Below are 25,493 nucleotides of genomic sequence, written 5' to 3' on the forward strand. Positions count from 1 at the left end.
TAGTGGAGCGGACACGGACCTGTCATCCGCCTACTCAGCGGGGATCAGCGGACAGATCCTTCACTGAGCAGGCAGATCTGCTTGGCGGAGTCTGTCCCATGTGAAAGAGGCCTTAATCCCTTAGGATGTCCTTCACAGTGGAGACACCTTAGGATGTGAAATGTGTGTTACTAGCAGGGTCACTAGGTGAACAAAAAAGGAAAACAAATGCATCCATCACAATTAGGAATTAGTAAACTGATGAATATATTTTTTTTATAATAATTTTTATTTATTTTTTAGTTTTAGATATTGTAATGGAATTTATAGAATTTATCATTTTTTTATAATAATATTTATTTTTTAGTTTTAAATATTGTAATGAAATTTATAGAATTTATATATTTTTTTATAATATTATTTATTTATTTTTTCGTTTTAGATATTGTAATGGAATTTATAGAATTTATAATTTTTAGAATGTATAATGGGATAATGCATACATCAAATATTGTGCTTTTGCCCAACTATGGATTACATGCATGTCTTTATGTTCACTAATGCAGGTGGTTGGAAGCAAAAAGAAAATTCAAAATACAACCCAACACAAACAATATGGGTATCAGAATGCTGGTCTTGATCGTTCTAATCACATTGGCAAGTGGCCGTCCGCACAGGAAGCCGTGTCCGGTGTCCCGCTACTTATCTGATCTGTCTTCTGCTGATATGGCAGTTCTCAGGAACCTACAACATCACCGTGTAAGTATGACAACTGGCGGAGAGAGGATTTAAAGGGTGAATCTCCTAAGTGGGGACACAAAAAGTAATAAAAACTTTACAGAGGTTCCAAACCTTTAACACGCTTTTTTATATACTTTGATGTAATTATTTGCTATCTCTTTTAAATATATTATATATAGAAATAGGGAATCAGTATGTTCTCAGTGTTTACCATATTTAGCCCAAGGGAAGAATAGAAAAAAAATTGTCCTGCACTCTTATACTAAAAGCATGTACCTTAACCACTTTTTGCATTTTATGCTATTCAGCAATTGGCGATTGCAACACATTAAGTTTATTTAATTTTTTTCACACAAATAGAGCTTTCTTTTGGTGGAATTTAATCACCATTGTTTTTTTTAATTTTTTGCAATATAAAGGAAAAAATACCAAAAATGTTGAAAAAAAAACAAACATGTTTTTCTTAGTTTGTGTTTTAAAATTTTGCAAACAAATAGTCTTGTTTTTTTTTTTTTAATATATAAAATTAAGCCAAAATGCTTCTAAGGCCTCTCTCACACGGAGCGGACCGTATTGCGATCCGCTCCGGCATTTTTTTTTTTTTTTTTTACGGACACGGATGACACTTGACACGCATGGGATGACACGCATATCATCCCATCCATTTGCGGATGATATACGGACATAATGCATGTCTATGGGAGTGCGGATGTCAGAGGATGACACCGCTGACATCCGATTTTGCATCCTTTCTGTTTTTTTAAACGGAAGAAAAATAGGGTTCTGTTCCGTTCCAAAAAACGGAACAGAACTGAAAGGACGCAAATCGAATGTCAGCGGATGGTCATCCGCTGACATCTGCAATCCCATTGACATGCATTATGTCCGTATATCACCCGCAAACGGATGGGGTGATACACGGATATATGGAACGCCCGTGTGAAAGAGGCCTAATTCTTTTTTCTGAATCTAATTAGAGTCACCTTTAGGACCCATCTGTGTACGAGAGCCGCCTGCTCCCTGCAAACACCACCCTTTCTCTACCCTACAGTACTCCATACAACTGCACCTCTTCAGTCAAGTTTATTTAACGAGTCTTCCTTTCCAATAATGTCACCCACACTATTTACAGTATAATATGTGCATTACAATTACAGTTCACTACTGTAAAGATCATCAGAATAAAATTGAAATGTCATGTCTTCTACAGGAAAATGTCATGTCCACTAATGCAATGGGCTGCTATGGAAGAATGCGGAGACACAAGCCTTCTGCATGTGACCTCACGGTGAGAACTTGCTATTTTTAGTAACAATTATATTCTTTCTAGTTTATTTAAAGCAGATCCAAACCCAATCACTTAAATGTTACAGAAGTTTTAACATTAAAGGAGTTTTAAAATTCCAAGGTTTTTCACCTTAATGCATTCTATGCAATAAGGTGAAAAACCTTCTTGTTTGCAGCTGCCCCCCATTAGTCGAACTTTCCAGCGACGAGCACGAGCCCAGCAGCTCCAGCCGCTGTTCTCAATGGATAGATAGATAACAGCAGGAGCCATTGGCTCCCGCTGCTGTCAATCAAATCCAGTGACACGAGAGCGGGGGGGTCAGGGCCGAGTCCTTTACAGCGTGCCCGCAAGGGTGCCCCCATGGAAAGCAGCGCTCCGTGGGAGGCACCTGATGAAGAGGAGGAGCCAGAAGCACCGGCGGGGCACCCCAGAAGAGGAGGATCGGGGCTGCTCTGTGCAAAACCCTTGCACAGAGCAGGTAAGTATAACATGTTTGTTAGTTAAAAAAAAAAAACCTTTACAATTACTTTAATGTAATTTTAATGTTGCCTTTAGTTTTTTTAATTAATCTTGTTATCTGGACTGCCAGGCTTTTTGTTCCTTTGCCCTTTGATCCTGCCAGCAAAATTGTTGCAGATGCAAGGGTGACAATGCTCTCCCTGTGCTGTGGAAAGCACTGCAAATTTGTCACCTATGCGCCACTGTACCCACTACGGGTACAGTGAGGCATGATGATGCAAGCAGTGGGTGGAGCTAAGCGCATTGACACTGCTGACTGACCAGCTAACAGCCACTCAATCAGCACCTTACAATTTGTAGCCCTACCCGCTGACTTTGTTATTGACAGCAAGTCAATGGGGACCTCCCTAGAGCTCATAGGAGATATCATTTCTGAAGAAGTTTGAACATTCAAGAGAAACGATGCACAAGAGCTAATGAGACCAGTTTAGTTCCCATCAAGAATCTGGCATCGGATATCCAACCCCATATAACTTACAGTATACTTTTTTAAAAAATGTCTTTATAGCTCAATCTGATTATAATTTGCCATCCTTGTTTCCTCCATTGAGCAACATTTTAATGAAATAATTAATAAAATATGTTTTAATTGCATTCCTTATTTTAGACCCAGTGACATTATCACCAGGTCTTTGTGCTTCCCTATGCAATGCAGGCAGATCATGTTTGGTGGGAGGAGCTGGAAGGGTGCTGTACATAGCTTCCTAAAAACCAAAAGCTGTGGTAATACCCATCTGTTATGCCGAACCTCCAAGAGTGACCTGAAATTCAGTAAATGAAAGGGGAGAGCCAGGGACAGTCAGGATGGGGAGAAAACAGAAACAGCTAAATGATGCTGGATGTCCTCAACCCGGGGTGGGGGGGGGGAGCCTAGCACAGCCTTTCTTTTTTTTTTCCAAAACATTTTATTGAAATAAAGTAGAATGGTAGAACAAGTGAACATCACTTTGGGTGGTACAAAGCGTATCAAGAACAAATACAGTAACAACAAGAACACAATGTAGGGGTGGAGGAACAAACCACAACATAATCATACAATGGAGCACATGGGTGTACAAGACCGGCCCAGGTCAGGTAGTATAAACCTCAAGCAGGGTGGGGACAATCCTGTTGCCCATACTCTGGTGTAGGGCTATAGGGAGAACATACAGTCAGAGATCGTGTGGCCCTCCAGGGTGGTAGGGTGTGTTACGGATAAGGCATAATTAGGGGCAGCGGTGGTGCCTCCCGTGGCCGGACACCCCCAAGGGGGAACTCACTGTATCCGGACATAGGGGGCAACCACCAAATGTGTGTGGGCCATCTTGGGGTGGGCAATTCCGAGGAAACCCACAGAGGGAAGCAATGGAGGTACTTGTAGCACAGCCTTTCTAAATCTTTTCAACATAAAGGAACCCTTGAAATAAAGTTCTAGTCTCAGGAAACCCCTGCTAAAAATTACTATATCTGCAACTCATGCTACATTAGTGTGATGGTCAGTGGGAAGAGTGATCCTTACACTTGGGGTCACTGAGAAGAATTACCCCCTTGCAGATAGCTAAAAAGTTTAATTGTGTCAGTGGGAACTTATCTGGGAAGCAGAAATTGCTCATTGCTCCACAAACCCCGAGCAAACTCTGGAGAAACCTTTGGGTTCAATGGAACCCTGGTAGAGAAACCCTAAGCCCCCGTTTACACTGGGGCGACCTGTCAGGCGACCTGGTCGCCTGACAGGTCGCCGTAGGTCGCCTTCCATAGAGAAGCTGCGGACCCGTTCTAATAGGAGCGACACAAATCGCTCCAACTTAGAAAAAGGGTCCGGAGCTTCTTTGGGGCGACCCAGAGCGACCTGCATAGACTTCAATGTTATGAAGTCCGTGCCGGCCGCTCCGAGGTTGCGGTGCGAGCAGCGCGCCGCGACCTATGAGGTCGCCCGGCAAAGTAGCGTCGCCCCAGTGTGAACGGGGCTTAAGACCTGTGTTAACCCATGATATCATTATAGCACTTTGACTGTTATGACAACGTCAATCCATTACGTACGTACAAACAATTCTTGACATAAAAATTTGATTTTTTTGTGTTTACAGCCAAGTGACAGTCTGATTCTGACCCTGGAACAAGTCTCACTGGCCGTTGATGTACTAGAAAACATGTCCTCCTTTGCTGTCTCTGACCCTGTAACTCAAGCTCTTATGATTTTCCTAAAAATGAAGGATGATCTGACAACTTGTGTAAGTTCATGTCATTCTCTTCTCTTGATGTATGTAATCTTATGAGAGGAATTCACATAAGTTACGAATTAAATTCAAAATACTAACAACAACTTACAAAGCCATCCACAACTCTGTCTCCAGCTACATCACTAACCTTGTCTCAAAATACTTACCAAATCGTTCACTTTGTTTCTCCCAAGACCTCCTGCTCTTTATCTCCCTTGTCACTTCCTCCCATGCTCACCTCCAGGACTTTTCCCAAGCCTCTCGCATCCTATGGAACTCCCTACCCCAATCTGCCAGCTATCTCCTACTCTGTCCACTTTTAAATGATCCCTTAAAACCTTCCTCTTCATAGAAGCCTATTCCGCCCCCACCTAACAACTGTACTTTCTCCATCAGCTCATCCCCCACAGCTATTACCTTTTGTATCCCCCACCTAGATTATAAGCTCTAACGAGCAGGTCCCCCTGATTCCTCCTGTATTATATTGTATTGTAACTGTACTGTCTGCTCTCATGTTGTAAAGTGCTGTGAAAACTGTTGGCGCTATATATATATCCTGTATAATAATAATAATAATTTACCATTATTGTCTCTTATCTGTTCTTTGCAGAGGGAGTCCGTGGAATATAATGAGCCTGCCTCTCCACAGCTAAAGCCCTGGCTGCACCATTTCCAGCATTTTCAGGAATCGGTAAGTGTCCCCAGCAGGTGTGTTTATAAGTAGTTCTCAGAGAACTCACAGAGATGATGGCCAAGTGTTCAGTACTCTGTGCTGTACAGATGTGGGAGCTCTATCAATAGCTTGGTAGTGATGGTGATAGGGTGAAGGGAGATGCATATATATCTGCAGCTGTTTCAAATTGCCTGCTTCAGTGGCCGAATCTTAGCAAATGATTAGAGTATAATGAAAGGCAAAACTTTTTTTTTTTAAGTTTTGAACAGAGTGAAGAGGGTTCAGAACACATGTCAGGTTTGTATTGCTGTCAGCAGAGGCGTAACTAGAACCTTCAGGGCCCCGATGCAAGAAACCATGAAGGGCCCCCCAGACCCCTGGCCTGGGCCCTTCCCTTCAAGCCTGGGGCTCTTCCCACTGATCCTGGGGCCCTTTACTCTCATTGCGGGATCTTTTCACAAGTTCTGCAGTGAGCCCCCTTCCTGCCATCTTGGGGCCTCCCAACGGTGGTGGAATGCCAAGGCCCGGTCGCAAGTGTGACCTTTGCGATCCTGGAAGTTCACCCACTGATGTCAGTAGTTTTATTTTTTGGTATTTTAATTGTATTATTTTTTATCATTTTATTTTTTTACAATGTCACTGACTATGACTCTGTCCATTCAGAAAAGGAAGGAGCTGAGAAATTACATATTTACCGACCCCTTCCTGGTTCTCTATTGTGACACATCCCCTGCAGCAGCCGGCAGGAGAGGGGAGGGGAGGAAGCACAGTGGGGGGGGGGGGGCTGCACAGTAGGGGGGGCCCAGAGACAGCAGAACACAAGTGAACTGGATAGGAGGAGTGGCGGGGGCAGCATACAGAGGAACCAGTCTCCTCCATTTTCCTCCTGCAGCTACAGGAGGAAAAAGGAGGACAGTGATTTCTCTACATGCTGCTCCAGCTCCCCTCCTATCCAGGTGTACGGGGAGCCGCATAGGCCCCCTGGAGCATGGGGCCCGGTTGCAAATGCAACCCCTGCAACCCCTGTAGTTACGCCCCTGGCTGTCAGTGTCCCCATTATTGAGAGTCCCCCTCTCTATTTGTCCTATTTACCATTATCACTGAACGAAAAAGAACATCCCTAATTGTAGGTTGTCAACAGAACAGTAATAGAAGGGAAATCTTCCAATGTGGACACTAGTTCTGGGGACAACCAGGGATTCTCTCACTTTGGATGAATTTCCTCTCACTCTAACTTTCTGTATTGGCAATGGAAAACGGAAGTGAAGGGAAATCTCCCCAATGGGATAGAGATGGCAAAAAAAAACTGTCAAGGGTTATAACTCCCCTTTCCTCTTTCCAAAATGAAAACGTGTTGCCTATAGTTCTATTAAGTGACACTAAATGCTGGTTAAAAAAAAAAAAAAAAAATTAAAATTAAAGCATGTAAAGAAGGTAAATTACCCCCAGCAGAGACATGGCAAAAAAAAAAAAAACGAATACTTTGGTTAAAAAAATAAATAAATAAATACTGTATGTATTCTTAAGGAAAGAAGTCCCTTCTATTGCTCTTAGCCTCCTCCAAATCTCAAAATCCTTTTTTTCTTACTGTTGTGATCGGACATCCTGGTAGAGGGTGACTACTTTTGTTTTCCATGGTCCTACCATATGTAGCAATGTAGCCACCTCTCTTGCTCGCTCCTGAGACTAGGGGCTATGGACTATGGTCCAAATGGATTGGGATGTTAAGTCCTGAGAGTAAATCCTGCTTAAAATCAAACACTACAATTTGGCAACCACTGTCTTTGTCGGCCAAAAAACAAAGACAAAGACTACTGTAGGAGACAATCGCATTGGGCAAGGGAAGGGAAAGGTCCTACTACATAACTGGAATTGAGTTTTTCCTTTTGTTTAGACCTAGTCATATCCTATATTTTAGTAGTGTGTAGAAATAGAAATCCAGATTTATGCATATGTGCATAGCAGCTAGAGTCACAAGCACAAAGTCTTTTTCCCCGAGAAACAGATGCAGAATATTTTTAATTATAACAGGATTAAGGCCTAGGATCAGTGATCTTAGATACATACAAAGCTAAGAATTATTTCTCGAAAGGTGCGCAAAGCAATTACTTTCAAATATTTGTTTTTTCTAACACAGGCAACTTCTGATTGCGTCCAAGATGCCGTAATGCTGAACCTCATTCCACTGAGAGAAGATGTAAAATGTTGGGCTCTTAGCCAATAATGATATACAAAGAATGAACTGAACCTGAAAGCTACTGTTACTCATATGTCGAAACATTAATAATTCAATTGATCTTAGTCACCAAGATTTGTTAATGATATCTGCCATAAATGAAATGTTAGTCCACTGAAGAAGAGCTTATCTTGTTGTCAATAACCAATGATCATCATCTATTCAACCTGACATTCAGTGGCCAGCAATGGACATTCCTACTCATCCAACCATTGAAGATGTTTCTTAGGATATTAACAAGTCAACCCATCCAGCCAATGAAGAGAAGTCTCTGCTACTAGCCAATAAGTCATATGCTTCTTCTCAAACTAAACAAGACAATTTTCTCTTGGTATTCAAAGTTGATCATGCTTACTCATCCAGGCTAGGAAGAGTATTCTCTACAATTACTGTAGCTAATAATGGTCATAAGCTACCTGGCTAAAGAAGACAAGAATTCTGTTTTATTAACCAATAATTTATATACAGTACCTACTTATCTAAAATTAAATAATTGTCTGCTATTGGAGAACATGCCTACTTATCCAGGCAAGGTAAATGATTTGCCTTCACCACCCATTGATGGTCAAGCCTATTCATCTGGACAAAAAAAAACAATTCTTAATTACCTGTCCACAGTGGACCAGTGATCAATAAAAGCCCTGGCTATTAAATCAGAAGAAGGCTATCTTTCTTGAACTAAATCTTTGAGGGATATGCCATGATCTTGTAAAGAAAAAAAATATATATCACTGAACGTAGATAGACCTGTTTGGTCCTCTCTCCAAAGCCTTCTACCTTCGATGACTGATGGGCCTACTCAACCCTATGTAGCCTAAATTTACTAAGGCACAAACAGTATGCAAAGCCAAAACTTTTTTTTTGTTTTGGAAAGAGTAGGGAATGGTTAGAACACATGTAACATTTTTATTGGTAAGAAACGAAAATGGCCATAAGTGGACTTTACCTCTTGGCATGTTATTGGCCATTTTTGTTTCTTGGATTTAACGGTATCACCACTGGCCATGCCGTCTCCTGAATGTATTTAAGGGTATGGTGCAGGATGGATCTTTTATTTTGTTTTTATTTTGCTGTCCGTGTCCCTGCTAGGAAGTTTCCCCCTCTGTATTTACAATGCTGACCCATGTTATCAGGGATTAAACTGATGGTTAATAAAAATTCTGAGCTTTTATTAGATCAGGCATGGAGGAATCTTTCAATAGGGACACATGTTTTGGTGAAGACTAACAGAGGATTTTCTTCACTTTTTAGAGATTTTCTCTTAGTTTCTCTATAGAAAGTGAAGGTAAATCTCCTCAAATGGACACAAATACCAAAGGAAAACTGAAGAGGGTTTTAACCATTCTCTACTCAATCTCAAATAAAAAAAATGTTTTGGCTTATATAGTTTTTTATTAATGCACAGAATCTTTTATCTCTTGCTTAAAGCAATTTTGAAGTATCCTAAATAAGAGAATTACGACTCACTGCTGGCAAAATTCTGTTTTGAAGCATATTCATTTTATGTGTTTTTACTATTAATTAATTTATTTATGGCATATTTATTTAAGATATTTTATGTTCTAAAGTCTTGGCTCTAACATGGAGATTTTATATTTGTTAATTTATGCGATATTACCTAGTTTGTATTATTCTATATAACTATTACTATATTTAAAGTTTTATATATATATTTTGTATTCTGATTAAAAACAATGTATTGTTTGTTGTATATCTTTATATCATGATTCCTAATTTAAGTCACTGTGTTTGTACATTTTTGTATGTTTCTAAATAGTATGCAGAAATAATTTATAGGCTAATAAATTGATTTTTACTTATAAACACAGCTTTTGACTCAGATCCATTTACTTGTACTGTATGTGTTGATTATGTCTATGGAAAAAAAAAAAAATATTGTGACAAGTTAGGGAATTTGTATCTCATTGGTAGCAGTGAGTTTACTCCATGCCAGAAGTACGTTTCAGGGTTTTTTCTGCCCACTTTATTTTAAAGTAACACAAAAGTTCACACTGATATCTTCCCACGCCGGGGGTTCTCACCATTGATAAATGAACAATATTCAGCCTTGTGGCTCTCTTTGCAGCTTTACTGCTCAGGCCCCATGCCTTGGTCCTCCCGACCATCTAACACACTGTCCAAGTGCTCGTACGCACACGCTGTACCTTAGCTCTGCGTCTTTTCTGCAGCGTACTAGCTGCTCTGTCTGTCCCAGACTGTCTATCTGTCAGGCTCGCACCTCAATCTGTCCTGTCCTGGACAATATGGTGCAATGTGCACCTCTCACAGCTCCCTTGTGATCACTAACCCCCTTTGGGACGGTGGGTACCGTGGGTCCCTTAGCTCTAACCCTGGCTCTAAGATGAATGCAGCACACACCTGCATTATTAGTGTGCCTGCTTCCAAGAAAACCTGGCCCAGACCAACACATAACCCTACCACAATATATATGTATACACACACATAGATTCAATATATGCACATTTCCTCAATGTTTTGTCTATTTGTTTTGAGTGAATTCAAAATTGCCTGTTTTAGCTGACAACTCTGTCTCTGCTTCACTGAAATCCCAAGCAGAGTTGTCAGTATATCATATGCATACAGAGTCCTTCCTTCTTCCTGCCATCTGAGCCGCCCAAGTAGCCTCTATTGCTAGTGTTGGATCCTCAGACATCCAAGCTGCTTGAAGCCAAATCCTCCCTGCCCCCAGCTTCTATGTCATCACAGTGTTTCTGCAAAAATTGCAAAAATTCCTCAAGATCGGCCTGTAAACAATCACAATGGGGTTACTATGCAGTGGATTTCACTGTTGATCTTGGGAATTTTTTATACTTACAACAGAAACACTGGAATAATGTTGAGGTCTGGGGGGAAGCGTTGGCGGGAATTTAGAAGTCTGAGGATCCGACTTTTATGGAGATTTTCTCTAGTCCTGTCCTAAGGGGAGAATGCTGCTGACGCCTCATTGCCTAAATGATTTGTTTTTCAGCACCGTCCATCATTTCACTACAGCCCAACTCATACTTTGGCTGATGGCTATATGAAAAACACCAGAGTATTGGAATTTTTTTTTTTTTAAATTCTTTATTTAAAGGTATGCCATGAACAATAAGGAATAACAATGCTTTGCATGATAGTAACAGAAATGTGGACTACGTAGTACAGGGAACAACCTCGTGTAAAACATACTATCACAAAGCATAAACATACAGTATAGTGTATAGTATAGTGTAAGCTGGGTTCGTATGTTGTCTTATCTTCCATACTTATTCATTCACGTGCAGCATTGCTGTAAACAAGAGTTCGTGTGGAGGGTAGTCCAGCGACACCCACCCAAGCGGAGGGGGATAGGAATCCCCACCAGCATCTACCACTTGGCCGGCAAGGGGGCCCACCAAAACCCCCACCCGAAGCGGGGAAGACCCCGGGACTAGCCCCCCACCCTTTGTTTGGAGCACACCTAGTGGAATTTTATGACTTAATAGAAGGGACGGGGCAAACACAATGAAGAGAAAAGTGAAGAGTGGGGGTCCGCTCCGTCCCACCCGCAGGCATGGCAAGCCGGTTAAGAGTAGGATAGATAATCGTCGGACAAGTGAAAAGGGTCCCAGTGAATCCAACGTGAAGTCTTGTTCTTAACCTTTTTTTTTTTTTTTTTTTTTTTTAATATTCACATAAATACATCTTTGTATGCAATGAATATATGAGCTTTATTTTATTGAAATTTGATTGCCTCATAAATATATAGTATGACATACACAACGTTTAAATAAACAATCTTAACAATAAACTCACTCCTTTTAATGCAAAAAGTAATGGACACTCATTGCAAAAATAATATACAATCATCTTGTGTAAATAAACAAAAAATGTAATTCTGCTAAAAACTAATACCACTACTACTAGAAAATGAGAATTAGCACTTGCTATTATGGAGTGCTACACAGTGGCGTATCATCCATGGGTGCAGGGTGGGGGCCCACTATGCTCTGACCCACCATACACACATGAATGATAAGTCCAGGGTTGTTGGGGAAGCCAGTGCAGTGACAGCTCAGCCAAGTAAACAAAAAGTTGTAGCAAAGGAAGACTTCCACCACTGTCTTCCTCTGCTTGGCTCTGCAATAGATACGTCATCAGTCAGAGCCTGGCAGAGAAGTGAGAAAAGTTTTCTTTTGATTTTGGCTCTTTGTAAGATCTTATGAGCTATTACTGCACTGGTATTCCCCGCATCCCTTCAGACTAGAAAAATCACCCGAGAAGAAAAGTGAGAGGGGGATGTTTGTTCTACACAGGATTCCATATAGATCAAGCAGCCAGGTAAAGAGCATCAGTGCCCCCCAATCTGCCCCCACTAACCATCAATACCCCTATCTCTCCCGCGCAATGAAAAGTTGATGATAAGTGAGTAAAAATGAAATGTTAGAGTATGGAAATATTCCTATTTAGGAGTCGCAACGTGAACGTGATAAACATACAAGTGAAATAAACTTATATAGTGCTATATAAAAGCCGCGCTCAACCAATCAAATACACTTAGTGTTATGTGCAAATTATAAATAGTAGCAAATAAATAAGCATAAACAAAGTGCAAGGTGCAATAAATATATAAATAATCAATCCGATATTGTTGTTAGGTGCAAATATAGACAAAGTGCAAAGTGCAATAAATTATGACAATCAGATGGTAATGAATATGATCATGTGACAAGGGGTAATAGCAGTCCAATATAATCAATTCTGAAAGGGATATGTAAAGTCTCTGATTTTAAAATGTATTTGTTGCCGCACTTCATATTATTGTCTCCAGCACCTCCACCAAAGCAGGACCACCCAGTGTGCACAAAAATGCTTACCAGATTAAACTGACCCCTTATTACAGGGGGTTAGTTAAGGCTGTAAATCACAAGTTGTTGAGACAGGGTAATTTGCAGGTAAGAACCAGTATGTTCAGTCTCCAATGGACACCTCCAAACCACTCCAACCATCCGATTATACATGTCCTCAAGCCCAGGGGATTGACCTCCCGAATGGCATGGTTAAAAAACAACAAGGAGGGCTCTCATGGTGAAGTATGTACGAAATAAATGGATACACTTACATAAAGGTTGCTTTCAACCCGACATGAAGAAATAAAAAACGTGGAATCCAGGCAGGAACACCGTTTCCGCATTCCAACTGCGTTCCACCAGGAGCCGGAAGTGGCGTGGTAGCGTGATTGCGATCCAACGTTCCGACACGTTTCGTCAGCGCGTAACTGACATCATCAGGGTAGCATTTGTAAGCATCAGGGTAGCATTATGGTAAGCATTTTGGGTGGTCCTGCTTTGGTGGAGGTGCTGGAGACAATAAGAAAGAAGTGCGGCCACAAATTAATTTTAAAATCAGAGACTTTACATATCCCTTTTAGAATTGATTATATTCGACTGCTATTACCCCTTATCCCATGATCATATTCATTACCATCTGATTGTCATAATGTATTGCACTTTGCACTTTGTCTATATTTGCACCTAACAACAATATTGGATTGATTATTTATATATTTACTGCACCTTGCACTTTGTTTATGCTTATTTATTTGCTACTATTTATAATTTGCACATAACAGAGTGTATTTGATTGGTTGAGCGAGACCTTTATATACAGTAGCACTATATAAGTTTATTTCAACATAAACAGTAATTAGACACTCCTAGAACAGTATAGTGCTTGAACATGCATGGGAGGAGGGGGCTGTGCTAAAAGATTGACTCTCTGGGGAGTAACAAGTTTAGAGGCAAGTGAATTTAAAAAAATGTATGGAAAGGAGAAACACTGTAACTTTTTAAAATGCTAGATTTTTTGTACTTACTGCAATTTTGTAGGTTGGTGACAGGGTCTCTTTAACCACTTGTCTTCCATGGTACGTTTATAAGTGTCATGGTAGAAATGTGTTTGACTCAAGCTCACAGCTGAGATCGGTATTGGCTGTAAGAGCTGGCAAAGAACTTTGCAATGAAAGTGATCAGGCCCCCCCCCCACACCCACACACACACACCCCCCCGCCGCTGCACCAGTAGTGAATTGGGAGAGCCTGGAACCACAGGAAACTGCTTTCCTGGTTAAAGCAGAAGGAAAATCCATTCTCCAATGCCTCCTGCAACTAATGACTATGGTTTCTACCCATCCGTGATTCACCTGGACAGTCTGGGTTTTGAAATATGTGTCCGGGTTTCAGACTACCTGAAACCCGGACACACTATTAAGACTGCACTGTGGTTCCCCAAGTAACCGAGTACCCATAGGCATGTGCAGGGGGTGTGCCGGGTATACTAATCACCCCATGCTGTAAAGATTCCCCCTGCTGCTGGGACCCTCCCCCCCATGATACATCATGGGTGAAAGGTGCCAATTGCCTGAGCCTTCATCCTTGGGTGACTGAGCTCACCATCCACTGTCTGTGACTGAAGTGTCGTCCCTCCCTCCATTCTCTCTCCTCCCTCCGAGCGAGTAAGTACACTTAGGTAAGGGCGACTCAGATGTAAGGCGTGCTCTGCACACACTGAAGTGAGGGGGGCATTGGGAATCCTGATTAACAGGGGGAATGCTGGGAACTGGGGGTTTTGGTGAGCAGAAACCCCCTTACAGTGTTTCTCCTTATAAACAAAAAAAAAAATTGCTGTGCGCCACTAAAGTGTTCAGATTTGGCTTGAAGAAAAGGTGGCAACCCTACTAATGACCCCGGAAGCAATGTGTACTACCTCACTTAAGGAGTCACACTTGTCTTTACTTGTCTAGTGTAGCTGAGGATGAAGCTGTTTAAACACCATCTTTGCTGGAATAGTTGCATTGGAGGGCAAGGGAGACATTGGGGGTCTAATAAAATAAATAAAAAAAAAAGAATAATGTAAAATAAATAAAAATAATTAAAAATAAATAGCATAGTGTAGGGCAAGCATGTGTATGTAACATCAATCGCGACACACATGGGAGGTATTGTTGCAAGTGGGATGGTGTGAGAGCAATAATTCTAGGGCCATAGTTCAAGGTTACTGCGGAGCTCCAGCCCCTCCCCAAAAAATAAAAAGTCAGTAGCTGCTGATTTTTACTATTAGGGCACTTACCTGTCCAGGAATCCCATGAGGTCCTCACCCAAGACAATTCTTGAATTGGTGTTTGGGTGCTGGTGCCGCCATCTTGAGAAAGGGAAACCAGCAGTGAAGACTTGTGGCTTCATGGCCAGTTTCCTACTGTGTGATTTGCGAAAATTTCCAATGGGCCAGCTGCGGCGAGGGCCAAACTTCTGACTGGGTTTGCCACGGCCAACTCAGCAGGAAGTGGGAGCGGGTACCAGTCAAAACCAGGTACTCACCTCCCCTCCCCCCCCCCCCCACAAGGGACCAAATGTGGTTAGAGGGGGGGAGGAGGCAGACAAGCTGAGCTTCCCCTTTTAAGTGGAGCTCTGCTTTAACTCAGAGAGTTGATGACCTGGAAAGGCTTTTAAAACGTTACCTATGAAGAACTTTGCATAGAAACGCAATTTGAAGCCTTGACATGTTTGGCATCTATGTACTCAACACAACCCCCTCTTTTACGTTTTCCCAAAAAACTGAATTTAATACTGTATTGTGTTTGTGGGCAGTAAAACCATTTTACTGTTTTTTTTTTCTTGAAAATATGCATTTTATAAATAACTGGGCACAGCACAAAGCACTTCCCATTTAGTCACTGCCCCGTGCAGCTGAGGCTGCAGAGAAAGGCATGTGTGTTTGAGCTTTCGGGCGCACGCCCTAATGCAATGGGCTGCGCACACCTATGATTGTGCAACAGAAGAGGTTGCAACTAGGGATCGACCAATATCGTTTATTCATTGCCGATACTGATATTTTGGTCATTGCGTATCGGTATCAGCCGATATGGCCCGATATTTTCGTACATTTAAAAAAAAATTATTTTTTATTTTTCTCACTTGACAGGTACTCTTGTGGAGGGATCTGGGGGTATAAAAGACCCAAACTCCTCCTCTGCACTTAAAAGCATTCAAAACGCCAAGGTTTGCTGTTTTGAATGCTGTCATTTTTTTAAGTCTGGCGCTGAGTACCCGGAAGTGATGTTATTTTTACATGGAGACCCGATCAGAGCCGAATGTGGCTTTGATCAGGACTTTGGCGGCCGTGCAGGCTGGTTGCCCGGGTCTGCCGGTAAGATGGGAGACCCGGGCGAGCCGCAGAAGGGGGTGGGGGGGGCATCCCCTCCCGCTCCTTGTAATGACAGCCGAGTGGCTTCTCAGCCGCATCGGTTGTCATTACAAGTCAGCCGACCGTCGGCTATGGACACCGATACCGGGGTGATGCCTCTATCTGCAGGCATTATTCCAGTACAAGCACTTTCTGAAATATCGGCAATATCGGTAACCTCAGGGGGCGATTCCGATATATCAGGGAAAGTGCATATTGGCATTGCCGATAATCAGTCCATCCCTAGCTGTAACTACCTCTATTTTATTCCCACTCCCCGGGCCTCTGCTTTCAGAACATATATATACTTATTTTGGGATGTTATCAGTAATTTCTGACAATAAAATGCAGATTTAACAGGTGTTAAAAAATGTCCCCGGTAAACAAACAAGTGGTTATCAGAATGTATTTTCTATATATCCAGGCATATGCTGCTGTCAGTTCACAGACAGGTGAAGACAATGAATGAAGGATGACAGTGGAGATTCTTCTGCTTCCTATTCATGCACCATTTACATTGGAACAGATTTCAGCTTGACAATGACATTCTTGTGAGTGGGCGGGGCCATCACCATCGGGCACCTCCCCCCACGTGTACTGACAGCCTTCTTCAGCTGCCACACAAAACATGGCCGCCAGGCGTTGACATTGAGACTGCGCCGTAAACTAACGAGCTGTGCGGCATTCAATCGGTCTCCCTATTGGCCGAAGGGTCCGCACCTTGTAATTGGTTGTGCCGCAAAGGGCTACTGATTGGGTGACGCGCTGACCGGCTTCTCTCTGATTGGCCGGTGTGTGCGGTGTGGGGAAGATGGCGGCCTCGTTGGTGCCTGCGTGCGGGAGGACGGGGCGGCTTCTGCTGTCTACCCGGGCACTGCTGGGATGTCGGCTGCTGAGCTCCGGGCCCGGGGGGAGCCTGACTGGGGCTGTACTGCAGGACAAACTGCGGAACCAACAGGAGGTGAGAGACATGTGACCCCTGACCTCCATGTGGCTGTGACCTCTGACCTCTGTGCCCCATTCTTATGTAACTGTCATCTGGCCCGGGATTGGAGGGATTCTGCCGGAAGCAGTCAGTGCTCCTGTCCTGTACACAGAGGTCAGGGGAGGTCCATTCATTGCAGTTATTACCCATGGAAGACCAGGCAGTGTTGCCAACTGTCAGTAATTTTACTGGCAGCCAGTAAAAAACAAGCACTTTTCTCCTGACAGTAAATGCCAGTGACAGGAAAAGGTTTCCAGTAAAAAATATGGCTGTGATGCTCGGCATGTAAAGTTTCGGTCCAGAGCTTATGGAGGTCATCTGAGTGCCTGATACAGTGTGTTGTCTGACATGGGCGGTGCCTGAGCCTGTCCTGTGATGTCATAGTGCAGGAAAGCGGAGCCTCGTGGGCGGGTCTGTGGGAGGGGAGTAAGGCATGCTGGGAACGGGTCTGTCAGTGCTTCTTGGGCCAGAATGGACTGAAGTGTCACCTAACATGGGGAGAGAGACTGTTACTGTGACTCAGGAGGAGACGTGTCATCATCTGTACTGCTGTCACTGTGAGCGTCCATTTCTTCTGTGTGACACCCATTATAATAAAGAGAGTCCTGGCCCTGAGCTACTTACTATAGCGAAAATAAAATAAGAAATTTTTGCCTTAAGTGCCGGTTCACACTATAGAGATGTCAGACATTGCTTGTGATTCGGAGCGCACTGCTCTGAAAATCTCATGCGATGTCTGTGCGATGCAGTGTTGCCAACCACCCGTAGATTTACAGACAGCCCGTAAAAACAGGGCACTTTTCTCCTGCCCGTAAATGCCTGTAGCAGGAGAAAAGTGCCAGTAAATCTACGGCGGCGGCAAGGTCAGAACTGCGCATGCGCAGCGCGCATTTCCGGAGATCCCCGAGTTCTTCTCTCTCTCTCAGATCGCCAGACGAGTACCACAGACTGCCTGCGCCCGCCCCTGCCGTCATTTGAGTTTTCCAGGCGCCACCGCGCCAGTGAGTGACAGTGACACAATGTGGACTCGACGTGGAGACAGTGGACTACTAGAAGATGCAGCTGGACGGATCGGATGGTGGAGTGGACAGAGCAGCAGAGGCAGCCGCAGAGCACACAGAGAGAAGAGCAGAGGACTGGTGAGTGGGGCTCCGAGCCTCCGACACTCAGCTAGCAGGCAGCGCAGCAGACTGGAGTCAGGGGGCAGAGGACATCAGTGTCCTGCTCCTGTGCCTCCTTCACCTCTCCACAGCACAGGCAGTGTCACAGCTTCACTCTGCAGTAATGTCACTGATATGGCTATGGAGAGGTGAAAGGGACTTAGGAGGAGGACTCTGATGTGGGGAGCTAACATGAAGGGGGACAGAGGAAGAAACTACTGTGAGGGGGTGAGGAGGGCACTTCCATGTCCACGCAGGCTCTGACCATCTCCTGTATTATGTACACAGTCTCTGACCACCCCCCTGTACCATGTCCGCCGCAGTCTCTGACCACCCCCCTGTACCATGTCCGCCGCAGTCTCTGACCACCCCCCTGTACCATGTCCGCCGCAGTCTCTGACCACCCCCCTGTACCATGTCCGCCGCAGTCTCTGACCACCCCCCTGTACCATGTCCGCCGCAGTCTCTGACCACCCCCCTGTACCATGTCCGCCGCAGTCTCTGACCACCCCCCTGTACCATGTCCGCCGCAGTCTCTGACCACCCCCCTGTACCATGTCCGCCGCAGTCTCTGACCACCCCCCTGTACCATGTGCGCCGCAGTCTCTGACCACCCCCCTGTACCATGTGCGCCGCAGTCTCTGACCACCCCCCTGTACCATGTGCGCCGCAGTCTCTGACCACCCCCCTGTACCATGTGCGCCGCAGTCTCTGACCACCCCCCTGTACCATGTCCGCCGCAGTCTCTGACCCACCCCCCTGTACCATGTCCGCCGCAGTCTCTGACCACCCCCCTGTACCATGTCCGCCGCAGTCTCTGACCACCCCCCCTGTACCATGTCCGCCGCAGTCTCTGACCACCCCCCCTGTACCATGTCCGCCGCAATCTCTGACCACCCCCCCCCTGTACCATGTCCGCCGCAGTCTCTGACCACCCCCCCTGTACCATGTCCGCCGCAGTCTCTGACCACCACCTGTACCAGTGGAAGGGGGAACTCTGTGGACCCTGATGTAAAAGGGAGCTCTGATGTAAAGGGCAATGCTGCAGACCCTGATGTAAGTGGGAACTCTGATGTAAAGGAGAATGCAGTGGACTCTGATGTAAGGTGGTTTCTGGTCACCAGAGCAACTCTGTACTGGCTGGGTTATATTAATCTGACCTTCATGTAAATGGAGAAATATGGTTTATGACTTTTGTTTAACTTAAACACATTGCTAATAGCACTAGCTACATGTTTATAGTTTAATTATGCATATTTGCACGGTTTAGCACTGAAAACGCCTATTTTATGTAAATTTTTGCAGTGCCAGTAAAAAATTGGTGCCGTCCGTAAATTTTGGCGTTCTGCCAGTAAATTTCAATCCGGGGGGTTGGCAACACTGGTGCGATGCAAATTCAGTCATACAGATTGTATGGCTGAATTTGTATTGTATTCGGACCAAACTCATGCAGGACCCTTTTATTTTTTTCGGTCCACATCAGAATTGGATCGCATGGGTGTTCAGACCTTTGCGATCCGATTCCTGTCAAAATGGACAGTTTGCACTGCGATATGCAACTGATCTGGGGGTGTCATTCATTTTGTATTGACACTCCCAGCAGTTTGCATATGGCAGTGTGAACCGCCTGTGAGTTGTGTGCGATGCGGGAACCCGCAGTGGATTTGCAGGGTTCCCACATTGCACCAATGTGAACCAGAACTAAATCACATTGCTAATTGCATATTGTACTTGCTTGTAACCTAAATACTGAAAGTTGCACTTAAAACTGTAACTTTTTGGAAATGTCAGTAAAAACTTGGCTGTGCCAGTACATGTTTGGTGTCCTCAGTAAATTTCAATCTGGTAGGTTGGCAACACTACCAGGTCACCTCTGGCACTTCTCACTTACAGGGTGCATCTCAAAATATTACAATATCATCAAAAAGTTAATTTTATTTCAGCAATTCAATCAGGGTGGATTTGATTTAAATCACTAGTAAAAAGGCGTGATTTAAATCATAATTTTTAAAGAACAACTGTCGTCATCTGCCCTGCAGCAGCTCCTCCTCTGACCCACTGTTGACTCACCAACATTCATTTTAATGGGACGGCTGGTGATGTGGCAGTGACACAACAAGGTGAGGGAAGCAGGTGAGTGGATGTCCGCTAACAGGCACTGCCATGATGGATCTGAACTGACAGATGCTCTTTAAATATAAGGACTTATTCTTTCTGGTAGTTAGAATCTTTAATATTTGCAAACAAAATTAAGATTTCTTATTTAGAATAATAAGCTGTCAGGTTAGTAAAACAGCGATATCGGAACTGATTCGATTCAATCGTACAGTTTGTAGTGTACATGGATTTGCAAAACCATGGGATAAAGGAATATTCCTGAACTTTGTTTTATCTCATGGTTACTGTGAAATTGTGTGAATGCATCAATGCAGTGCATGCTATCTCAGCTTGCAGAGCTTGGATTCATTGAATGAGTTTACCAAAAATGTAAATATTGCAGAATATACAGCCTCATGCTACATAACTGAGCTCCATTTCATTCTGCATAAACGAAATATTAATGTATCCCAGGGCTTGACAAATTTGCTTTGAATTTAGGAGCCAGCTAAAAAAGTTAGGAGCACTTCTTTTTTTTTTTTTTATACTATATTTAAAGCATCACAAAGTAAGTACAGAAACCATATAACAGATACATCAAAAATAAAACTGATTTTATAAAGCGACTCAGCAAGAGGATCACACTCCCAACATAAACACAGAGCAAGCCCATGTCTCACAGAAGCCAGTTTTTTGACTGGTAGGGCTTTGTCTACAGCGACAGGGATTGGCCAAACGTTGAGCTTTAAAAGGGGACTCTGATAAAATGGGAGGTCTCTAAGGGAGGCGCTAAGAAGGGCCTCTGATCTAATGGGGGGGGGGGGGGTGCAACTATAAAGTGACTCTGATCTAATGGGGGAGGGGGTCTCTATGCTGCCTGTCCTAAAATTCCAGGACACATCAGGCAGAGAACATTTATTGCTTGGACCATGTGGTCAGAGTCATATATTCCTGGCACACATTGCCCCCCGCCCCCCTCTGGTGGGGCCCCTGGGGAGTCTCCTCTCACCTGGGAAGTAGTTTGGCCGTCTCCCGGCCCCACTTCGGGCTGCCCTCCCTGCATGTCTTGGCTAGATCACTCTCGGCCATCAGACAGAGCCGAGGCTCACTGTTGGCTCCTCCATGTAATGGCTAGCCAGAGAGATGGCAAGGACAATCAGAGAAGCCACCGTCCCCAGCTCGTCTTCCCATTAGGGGATGGTCAAAAGGGGGCAGGAAGCTCAAGCCAATGTTCAGGGGAGAAGCTGCCCAATTATCACTCCCCCCCCCCCCCCCCCTCGCAAGGTAGATGTGATATGCAGCTAATGGAGGAGCTTAGTGGGCAGCTGCCCAAGGAGTTGCTTGTGCCTGGTGCCACTGATAGCAGTGGGTGTGCTGGTGGGAGCCCGGGCGCCGGGACCCGATTTCTGGTCTCCATGGCAACCTGGCGCCTGGGCTTTGTCGAGCCCTGATGTATTTAAATAATAAAATTATTTTTTAGATAGATTTTTACTCCAAAAGCATTCTTGTTAAAATAAATAAATAAAAAAAAAATCGGAGAGAGACTGGGGAGCAACGACTGTCAGTCACCAATATTCAGCTTGCCCCACCTGCGCTGGGGAAGGGGTGGCTTCAGCTCTCAGGTATCAATCGGGCAGCTGGGCAAATCCTATATTGGATTATAGTTAGGATCCCGCCAGATACTGGAGTGTTGCTGTGACATCAGATGACGACGGGCTTTAGGCTGACTTTGGCTATACTTTTTTTTTTTTTTTTTTAACTCATAGTGCACCTGCACATTTTTCAAAGTGGCTGAATTCCTGGGGTTTAGCTTTAACCAATTTACGATCTCCCGCCATAGATATACTGCGGCAGGGTGGCCACTCTGCGGCAGATCACATACCTAGTACGTGATCCGACACTTCTGGGTCTGGGGCGTGCCGCTTCCAGTGACCCGCTCCCACTGTGATCACACACACAGCAGAAGCCCAGCAGCGGGTACCAAGGACTCTGTCCGCCGACTGTTCAGCACAGTAAAATGGTGATCTGCCTATGTAAACAAGGTAGGTTGCCATCCTGTCTCTGCAAAGCAGGAACATGGATCCTTGCCTTCCAAATTGTCCCTTTTTTAAAAACCGCAGAGGTGATCAAATAACACCAAAAGAAAGCTCTATTTGTGGGGGGGGAGGACAATTTTAATTGGGTACAGCGTCGCACAACCGTGTAATTGTCAGTAAAAGCAATGCCGTGTCGTATTGCAAAAAACAGCCTGGTCATGAAGGGGGGGTAAATCTTCCGGAGCTGAAGTGGTTAAGGGGGGGGGGCAATCAACCAACTGTAAAGGTAACTAAACAGTTACTGAAAAGCTCATATTGTGTTTGTTTAAGGAACATTCTGTGATTATTCAATCTATTATGTTTAAAAATCAAGATGTCTGCTTCCCTGTACATGCAGAGCTCTTTCAATACAGTTTTTTTGTCCTGCAGACAGCTAGTACCATACATAGGTTAGTGGTTGATATTAAAGCGGAGTTACACCCAAAAGTGGAACTTCCGCTTTAGGTAGTCCTAACCCCCTGACATGTCATTTTTTTTTTTTTGGGGGGGGGGGGGGGGGGGAGGGTGCCTAGTTTTGACAGGTACCCGCTCCCACTTCCGCTCGGGAAGTTCTCCTCTCCCTCTCCCTCCCTGCAATCTTCTGGGACATGTCAGAGGTCCCAGAAGCTTGCTGGCGAATCAAGACGCGCAGCGCAACTCGCGCATGCGCAGTACGTACCCGGCTGTGAAGCCACAAGCTGTCACAGCCGGGTGCCCACACCAGTGATGCCGGCCCTGCCGAGATCAGAGGGAGAGGATCAAGGCTTCGAGCAGCTGCATCGCTGGACTGTTAAGACAAGTGAGTGTGTGTTTATTAAAAGTCAGCAGCTACACTTTTTGTAGCTGCTGACTTTTAATAAGCACAGAAAAGGCTGGAACTCCGCTTTAAAAGGCTGTTTTTCTCAAATGGCACCAGCCATTTGATGGTTTGACAGTTTGGTTGAGGGCACAAGCAAATGTGACAGTTAGCAATCTCGGCATGCCAGGATTGTAACTGTTTTTTGAAATAGTTAAATTGATGGGTTTAGTTCTGCTTTACAGAGAAACTAAACGCATTGATTTATCAGTTTCAGAAAACGGTTACATTCCCAGCATGCCCAGATTGCTAGCTGTCACATTTGCTTGTGCTCTCAACCAAACTGTCAAACCATCAAATGGTTGGTGCCATAGCTGATCACATGTGCAGCACCATGGCAGCTGCCGATCAGACAGAGGCCAAGATGGCAGCTTTCTTGGCTGAAAAAGGATTAGAGTTTAGTTCCCAGACCCTGAGAAAATATTGCTTTTTATTACTTCATAATTTTGGCAGCTAATCGTCTAATTTCAAGACAAAAAAAATCCTAATAAATATTATATCAATATGTTAACCTTACGTTTAGCATATTCAGTATAAGAAAATAGGGAAAGGTTGGGACTCCTGCCAGGTTTTTATTGCTGCTGCTGATCTCGGTGGAGAGACTTTCCATATCCATGGTATCAGTAGGACAGGAAGTGTTTGGAAATTTCTCCAAAGGGGCAGGCACGAGTAATATTCCACATCCTTCACTAGCCCTTCTTCCATTGTAATGTGTGTGTAATGATGTCCTAATAATAAAAATTTCTCTCTGGCCACAGCTTCTGTTGTTCAGTCTTCGCCCTGGGGGTTGGCATCATTTTCTTAAGACACTACTCTCCTCATATTGACCACCAGTGTTGTGTTTTCAATCTACAGGCGTCTGAGGACCCCCAGGCCAATGCCGACTCTGAGGAACAGCAGAAAAAGCAGAAAGAAAATAAAGCAAGAGCCAAAAAATTTCTCTTGAGGACAGCGGGAATTTTTGGAGTCGTGGGAAGCGGCTTTATTGTTTATACCTTCGGTGAGTTCACAGTTTTATATATAATTAGCTATCAGTAAGCTTTTACTAGTAACAAGGAATCATTACGGCTGTGCTTGTTAGGAAGCCAGCGCAGTAATCTGGGTTTTATAAAATCCCTGATGGGAAGATTTGAGGTTTTGCAGAGGGATGCTCAGTGGGACTGTAGCCTATTTTCAGGTGATTCTGTGCCGTTCAGCTTCCTTGGTTTGGTCACTGTGAGTGGGCGAGATTTCAGTCAGCGCAGACACACTGTACAGATAATCGGTAAACACTTGCCTACTTTCACAGGCTCAGACTGAGGGCTGGTTGGAAGCGGAGGATCGCAGATAGTGCTAGACGTCCTCCAGTCAGGAAATGAGGTGGGCTCTAGCTGACTTGTTGCATAAGCTCCAGTGTGCAGTGAAATCCTAGTAATTACAGTATAGAGCCTGTGCAACCATACAAGCCTGAAGGGAAGGCTGGAGTTCAGCTGTAAACTATGGCCACAAATGAGGATTCAGCTTTTATTGTTTAGTCCTCTTACTAATATATGTTCTGGTGCACTTGGCACATCTTTACTGTTGCTGTTTGTGATGTCTTCTCAATTTCCTGTGTTCTTCCTGCAGGTAGCAGTTCTGTGGATGAGCAAGGTAACAAGGTAAAGAATCTACTACACTTACCCTCTTCATCTCTATGCCACCGTGCTTACATGCAAATGCGAACGCATACGTTACTCCCACACACATGTGTAAACAGTTATCATGCCACACAGATATTGTCGCAAACATCAGAGCGAGAGTAATAATTCCAGCACCAGACCTCCTGTGCAACTCTAAACTGGTAACCTGTAAAGGCGTTTAAAGCGTCGCCTATGGAGAATTGTAAGCAGACGCAACTTTAAAGTGTGACCTGTTGGGTAGCTATTTACTCAACGTAACATCTTTCACATTCTACAGAAAAATTGGGCTAACTTTACTGTTTTTGAATTTTCCAGGTAAAAATGTTTTTGTTTTACAACAGCTTTATTGAAGCAAAAAATGGTAAAATCCCCAAAAAAACAAACCTAAGTAATTCAACTACAGTGTTAGTTTCACACGGGTATCTTCACTGACAGCTCGCAATGGTAACTTCTACATGTTTGGCCTTTCTCGGCTTCTTTAGGAGTAATATCACTGTCAAAATCAAACTGTAGCTTGTATTTTCAATACAGTTTGATTCTGACAGTAATATTCCTCTCGATGAAGCCGATCAAGGTGAAACATGTAGAGGTTACCATTGCAAGCTGTTAGTGAAGAGACCCATATGGAACTAATACTGTAGCTGAACCACTTATGTTTGTTTAGGTTTTTATGGGATTTTAACATTTTTGTTTTAGAGCTGGTTCATGCTAATCTGGCTCAAAGTCGCCCGTGCAGCGCGACTTCATCTCGGCTTGCAAACGACTTCTCATAATAGAAATCAATGCAAGTCGCTCCGACTTTGCCAAAA

The 25,493-nt window shown here is 44.0% G+C and overlaps 1 protein-coding gene across 1 annotated transcript in view; it reads left to right on the top strand.

The window, feature by feature from the left end:
• Positions 1-16,471: 16,471 nt before the first annotated feature.
• TIMM50 (translocase of inner mitochondrial membrane 50) overlaps positions 16,472-25,493 on the top strand; it is a 74,655-nt gene continuing 65,633 nt past the window's right edge. Inside the window, exons 1-3 of the mRNA XM_082262505.1 lie at positions 16,472-16,814; positions 23,882-24,026; positions 24,632-24,663. Of these exons, the coding sequence (XP_082118631.1) occupies positions 16,665-16,814; positions 23,882-24,026; positions 24,632-24,663 (327 nt within the window). The 5' untranslated portion in view covers positions 16,472-16,664. The remainder of the gene's footprint in view (positions 16,815-23,881; positions 24,027-24,631; positions 24,664-25,493) is intronic.

The sequence above is a fragment of the Pelophylax lessonae genome (assembly GCF_965119305.1).
Source record: "Pelophylax lessonae genome assembly, chromosome: 7".
NCBI classification, from domain to species: domain Eukaryota; kingdom Metazoa; phylum Chordata; class Amphibia; order Anura; family Ranidae; genus Pelophylax; species Pelophylax lessonae.